Source organism: Bufo gargarizans, chromosome 6 (genome assembly GCF_014858855.1).
Source record: "Bufo gargarizans isolate SCDJY-AF-19 chromosome 6, ASM1485885v1, whole genome shotgun sequence".
Taxonomy (NCBI): Eukaryota; Metazoa; Chordata; class Amphibia; order Anura; family Bufonidae; genus Bufo; species Bufo gargarizans.
Window position 1 is genome coordinate 31458861 of NC_058085.1, and position 7053 is coordinate 31465913.

The 7053-nt window shown below is 40.7% G+C and overlaps 1 protein-coding gene across 1 annotated transcript; it reads left to right on the forward strand.

Annotated features, from left to right (window-relative positions):
• Positions 1 to 591: 591 nt before the first annotated feature.
• Positions 592 to 6637, forward strand: LOC122941686 (gastrula zinc finger protein XlCGF17.1-like). The gene is made up of 2 exons (XM_044299110.1): positions 592 to 648; positions 3691 to 6637. The coding sequence occupies exon 2, from the start codon at positions 4068 to 4070 to the stop codon at positions 4968 to 4970; it is 903 nt and encodes a 300-aa protein (XP_044155045.1). The 5' UTR covers positions 592 to 648; positions 3691 to 4067; the 3' UTR covers positions 4971 to 6637.
• The last annotated feature ends 416 nt before the right edge of the window (positions 6638 to 7053 follow it).

Sequence of the window (7053 nt, forward strand, 5' to 3'; positions counted from 1 at the left end):
ATATCATGGGTAGCAGGGCACTTCCGGGACACGCACAGCCTTCTGGGACACACTAGAGGCAGGCCAGGGGCCTTCACTAGGCCCTGGCCTGCTGCACTGACATCGGCACCCCGCAATCTCATTTGCGGGGTGTCAATGGGAGACAGAGGGAGTCCACTCCCTCTGTAACCGCTCACATGCCCTGGGCACTATTGTCTGCGGCATGTAAGAGATTAAATTGCCTGGATCGGCGATCCTGCCAGGCCGCACTGTTAAAGCAGGAGAGTGGCTCTATTGTGAGGGTCGAATCCCTGCTCTCTGCTGCACTGGACCCATGCAATGCTTAGCCTGGGCCACCATAAAAAAATGCTCAGCCTAAGGCCCCTTAGTGACCGATGTAAAAAGGTGCATTGGTGGTCACTAAGGGTTTAAACTACTTGTATTATTTGGTTGCTCTCAGAGCTACATTATACCTCACCATCTACTGCTGCTTGATCATGTTTGGCTGTCAATCTAACTACTGATATTTTCTGTTCATAAAAAACCTTCCACACAACTTCTCCAACTGTCTGATGATTTATACATTATTTATTTCATAGCTTGTTACAGAGACATATGTGAGGGGTCATGAGCAGAGTACAGAGGACATTCCTACAGATAACCGCCCAGGTGAGTAGTAACCTTTAAATAAAGCAGAGAAGACTAACAGATTCTACTCCATCACTGGATACTACAATTTTATGTTGAATTCTTTATGGTCTGTATTCTGTAAGGTTTTTCAACCAAAATAGAAATCAAATAAGGGTGAAAATGTGATTCTGATTTTGAGAGTGAGGAACCATTAGCTCCTATTAGGGTCACATAAAATGTTTTTGTGTGCTGAAACAGAACAGAACATGGAGACATACACCCAAATAAGAGAGGGAGGATGGAAGGTCAGAGCTATTAGTGTCAGGAATGGTGGTCACCAGAGTCTAGGAGGAAGAGATGAGGTTCTCCTTGTACTCTCAACCTCCTCTTCTAGTGATTCGTTCCTTCAGAAGTCCAACTGTAGACATACTAGGGATAGTGTTTAAGCACTGCCCAGTGGAAATGACCGCAGGTGGACCCCTGCCACAAACTGCGTCCCAGGTACCAGAATTTACTACGTTGCAGGTTTTCACGTGGACATGTTTGGACTTGTGGAAATCAGGGGTGTTGCTAGGGTATCAAAAGATTTGGGGCCCAAATCTCAATGCAAATGTGTCAAATTCTCCATCCAACCCCCTCCCCAATGCTAAAGACATATTTTAATGGACATTACATTTCGTGCTATCACACGTACAGAAGAATACAGCACCACCTACCTATTATTATATTCAGTGACGTCTCCCTTGATGTAGACGTTATCTTTCCTCATCTTCTCCATTCGGCCCAGACAACACTTAACGACTTCTTTCAGCCATGTTTAGTTATCCTCCTCCTAGTGTCCCAACAGTGTTATCCCATGCTACCCTCAACACTGTGCCCTCAAATACTAAAATGAAGAAATAACAGTACCATACAGATGGTCCCCAAAGTGCTCCCAAAAGTCCCACCAATAGTAATAATTCTCTCCCAAAGTGTACTAATTAGTAATAGTGCCCTCTACAGTGATAATGCTCTTCAAGAATGACCCTGTTAGTAGTAGTACCCTCCATAATGTGCCCAATAATAATAATGCCTCTACAGAACCCAAGTAGTAATAATGCCACCTAAAGTGCCCCCAGTAATTATAATGGCACCCTCTAGTGCCCCAATAAATATAATGCCCCTCTGTAGTAACCCCCAGTCATTGTAATGCCTCCTGTAGTGCTCTCAGTTGGTATAATGCCCTCAGTTGATATAATCCTCAGTTGATAGTATCCTCAGTTGATATAATCCCCTCAGCAGTGTCTGAGTAGGTATAATACCTATCAGTAGTGCCCCCAGGAGGTATAATGCCCCTTGTCTTGCCTCTTGTAGGTATAATGCCCCCTGCAGTGGCCCCAGTCAGTTTTAGGGGGGAGCAAATCGCACTTTGTATCTAAAATCTGAAGTCGATTTGTTCCCCAACTTCGTTTTAATACTATAAGGATGTACGGTATGTGCTGCGTGGAGGCAAAATTAGTCTCTCACAAGACTTCCGGGAATAACTTCGGCCTTCAATTTTACAACTTTAAAAACATTTTAACCCCTTGGCTACCAGATTATTATTTTTTTTTGTTTTTGCGTTCTCATTTTTCTTCCCTATTTTCCGTGAGCCATAACTTTTTTTATATTTCCGGTCACATTGCTGTATGAGAGCTTATTTTTTGCGGGACAGGTTGTATTTTCTCGTGCCACCATTAATTATGGCATAAAATGTAGTGGGAAGTGGAAAAAAAATTCCAAATGGGGTGGAATTGGAAAAAAATGCAATCCCTCCCCCGTTTTGCAGGTTTTGTTCCCACAGTGTTTTGTTTACACTGACCCATGCCCTTCATTTTCTCGGTAAGTCCGATGACAACGATACCCCATATGTATAGGTTTTTTGTGTCTAAATAGAGTAAAAATTTTAACTTTGAGAAAAATATATATATTTTTTACATCGCCATATTCTGACTATAACTGTTTTATACTTATGTCTACTGAGCTTTTTAGGGGCTCATTTTTTGCGAAACAATCTTTACTTTTTATTGATACCATTTAGAAGTGTGTGCGAAGCAATGAAAAAATGGCAAATCGGCAATTTTGACCCTTTTTTCCATTACGCTATCTTGATCTTGGCTTTGAGTGCCTTTTTTTTAGACTAAGGCTACATGCACACGACCGTATGTATTTTGCGGTCTGCAAAAAAAAGGATGACGTTCAGTATGGCATCCGTTTCTTTTGCGGATCCGTTTTTTTTGCGGATCCATTCTAATAATGCCTATCCTTGTCCGCAAACTAGAAAAAAATAGGACATTCACAATTCTTTTTTGCGGAGCAACGGTACGGATATACTGATGTGGACAGCACACGGTGTGTTGTCCGCGTTTTTTTTCGGACCCCTTGAAATGAATAGGTCCGCATCCTATCCGCCAAAAAACGGATCGGACACGGAAACAAAATACGGTCGTGTGCATGAGGCCTAAAGCAGTATAGATATATTTCAGCTATATGCACAGTGCAGGAAAACAGTACTCCACAGATGCAGCCGGCCTACGGCAATTTCGCATCTTCCGAAGCTTTCTCGAGGCCTGATTGAGACTACTTTGAAGTCCAGGTGGATAGAGAGGTTCAACCAAGCTGCATCTAGACTGACACCTTCCATTGTCAATTTTATTCCTCAATTGGACTTTAATTTAGTTTTTTTTAACACTAATGGGGCCTCCATTTGAACCCCTGGACTCTGTCAGTCTAATTTTCTCGAAAAGGTTTCCAAGAATGTGTGTCAAAGAGATACCACCTAATAGCTCCGATTCACAAATTCCTTCATTATTCTCCACTGAGAATTTCACTTGAAAAGTGTAGAGAAAGCCATGAAGATGACACAGATGAGAAGCAGAAGGGAGGTGATAACTCACAAATACAGACTCTGGTAAGAAAATTACATTCACCACAGATTACATCATGTACCTTTCTAGCAGGTCAGAGAATAATTTTTTTGCGGAAGTTTTTCTTTAAACTTTTTAGATAGAACTGCTTATGGTTTTATTATTCACAGTAATAAAATCTGTTTTATTCTTGCAGATGACTGTACCAGAAGCTCAGATGGACATTGGATTACTTTAGCTTTGCAGGCAACTGCTCATGATATTACACAAGCAACATATGAAGCTATACCCTCAGCCCTACTCAGCCAAGATCTTTTATTTGATCCACTTCAGCAGGTCCAATCTTCTGATTCATCACAGACTGTAACTCAAAATAAAAGCGGGAGAAGTTCTGTTGAACAAAGAGCTGACATAAAGATTAAGTTGTTTTCGTGTTCAGAATGCGGAAAATCGTTTAACCATGAATTAGAACTTCTTCAACATGAGAGAAGCCACACAGACGAGAAGCCGTTTTCATGTTCGCAATGTGGGAAATGTTTTGCTTTCAAAAAAACTCTTGTTGCACATGAAAAGATGCACATTGAAGACAAGTCACATCAGAGCAGTGACACGGGGAAGAAGCCAAACTCATGTTCTCAATGTGGAAAAACTTTTATCATAAAAGCAAATCTTGTTGCACATGAAAAGATGCACATTGAAGACAAGTCACATCAGAGTAGTGACACAGGGAAGGAGCCAATCTCATGTTCTGAATGTGGGAAATTTTTTATCAGAAAAGCAAATCTTATTACACATCAGAGAATTCACACAGGAGAGAAGCCATTTTCATGTTCCCAATGTGGGAAACGTTTTGCTTTCAAAAAAACTCTAGTTGCACATGAAAAGATGCACATTGAAGAGAAGGCACATCAGAGGAGTCACCCAGGGAAGAAGCCAATTTCATGTTCCGAATGTGGGAAAATTTTTATCAGAAAATCAAGTCATATTACACATCAGAGATTTCACACAGTCGAGAAGCCGTTTTTATGTTCGCAATGTGGGAAATGTTTTGCTTTCAAAAATCTTGTTGCTCATGAAAAGATGCACATTGAAGACAAGTCACATCAGAGGAGTCACCCAGGGAAGAAGCCAAACTCATGTTCCGAATGTGGGAAATTTTTTATCAGAAAATCAAATCTTATTACACATCAGAGAATTCACACAGGAGAGAAGCCATTTTCATGTTCTGAATGTGGGAAATTATTTCTCAATAAATCAAATCTTATTACACATCAGAGAATTCACACAGGGCAGAGGCCACATGTATGTTCAGAATGTGGGAAATGCTTTACTCAGAAATCGGATCTTGTTAGACATTGTAGAATTCACACAGGGGAGAAGCCATATTTTTGTTCAGTATGCGGAAAATATTTTTCTCGCAAATCATATCTTTTTAATCATCGGAAAACTGTTCACAATGGAAAAGGACATTTATGAATGTGGGAAACATTTTACCAAAAAATTTCATCTTTTTAATCTTCAAAGAACCCAAGCAGGGATGTGGTAATTTTCTTTTTTTAACTAACATGTCATGCAACAGAAAGGAAAGGCAATTAAGAGCAGTAAATGATAATTATGAAATGTATGCAATGAAGAGGTCCTTGATATGGAGGCAGACCACATCACTGCTGTGGGACCTGTGGTAAAGTAAGCCCATGTTCTGTCAGTTCCCAGCTTAAATCCCAGATAATATCCTGTAGCCACCACTAGAGGGAATGTGGTAAAAAAAGATTTTTTCAGTTTGCATTGGGCTCAATGGAAGTCTTATTTATTCCTATATTGTTTGGGAGAGGCGAAGGAATTAGAGCTGTATAGAGGAGATTTGGCAATGTAAGTTGTCTGGTGTAAATAGTTTCAGAGATCACGGTGTTCAGAATAAGCGCCATATTCATAAAGCACCTGCTCTACTTTTTACAACATAGGAGTTGGGGAAAGTACGATTTTGTAAAAATTAAGATTTGTTTACCAATAAAAAAAAATGTAAATGTAAGAAAGCTCACAGAAAGTCAGTTTTCCCATGGGGTCCAAAAATGTTGTTGTATGCCCCTGACAGTTACCAAGAAATTGTGCTAAAAGGGCTAAAAATACCTGGCAAACCATAGAGTAGTGAAGCCTGTATAGGACTGAAGAAGACCAAACTTGGCCAAAGCTTGGTCATCTCTTTTGACTGCACAAAAAGCAGACACTGCTGTAGTGAAAGCATAGTCAAATTTCAAGTCCATGTGGAAATGGATGTAGCACAGATGGGTCATCAATATTAGATCGGCAGGAGTCATACTTCCGGCACCCCCGCCGATCAGCTGCTTAAAGAGAAAGCCACGGCGAGCAGTGTAATTACAACTATGGTGTCCCCATTCACATAAATGGGACGGCTCCGTCCTATTCACTTGAACAGACAGAAGTTGTCCTATAGAGGTGAATAGAGATGCCATAGTTGTAATTACACTGCTCGCCACTTCAATTGTGACAGAGAGCAGGTAAACGGAGAAGGCAGTGCTTGTACAAGCGCTGCTTTCTCTTCGAACAGCTGATAGGCAGGGGTGCTAGGAGTCAGACCCCTGCCGATCTGATATTGTTAACCTATTCTATTGATGATCGATAGGTCATCATTATAAAAAAGCGGACAACCTCTTTAATTTAGTTAAAATGGTTAAAAGTTTGTGCTACACCCACCTCTATCAGGAATTTCTGTGATTACTTGTCCTGACAGCGATACTTTACCAACTGTATCTTTATTACGAATAAATAACACACCTGTATATCCACCATGTGTATAGAATATTTTACATTAGTATATTTAATGTGTTCCTCCAGTATCCATAAATGAATAGTACACGGGAATATAAGAAAACTTTGTAATATATCTTGTTAAAGAAAAAAGCTTCTATCTGCTTTTAGATGGCTGCTTTGCTCATTCCTACTTTTGACATTGACATCTGTGGAGAGGAGGAGGCTGCTGTAGTTTTTTAGCTCTGCTACACTTAGCACTTTTGAATCTACTACATCTAGTAGGATAGGACTCTACCACTGTTTAGAGTGAGGTAATGTAACGGACCGTTTTCAGCAGACAAGGGGTTAAAATCCGTTTAGGCGGTATGCCCCTTTTTGAGAGACAGGCACAGCTACTGCAGAACACTAAACTCCCGAACTGGATACAAAATAGCACTCCAAACTGGAACCTCGCGAATAGCTGCTAGCAGACGAACAGGAAATGCATACAATCAGCTTACACTCCTGGCAATCTCTAACAGCATACAGGGAATCCCCCCCAATAACAAGACAAGGCTCCGTGTTGAGGGTCAAGCAGTGGTCAGACTGTACTTCAGGTACAGCCTCTTTTATTCATAAAAAACAAACATAGTACTGCCCACAGGGTTTTGAAATCCAACCAATCAATATCTTACAACACACGCAATGCAAGTACAGCAACCAATCGTATAGATTTATGTTCCAGAGAGAGAGAGAGATGAGGAAAGTCTCCATATGTATGCAGACGACATGATGTTATCTGTGCGGTCTA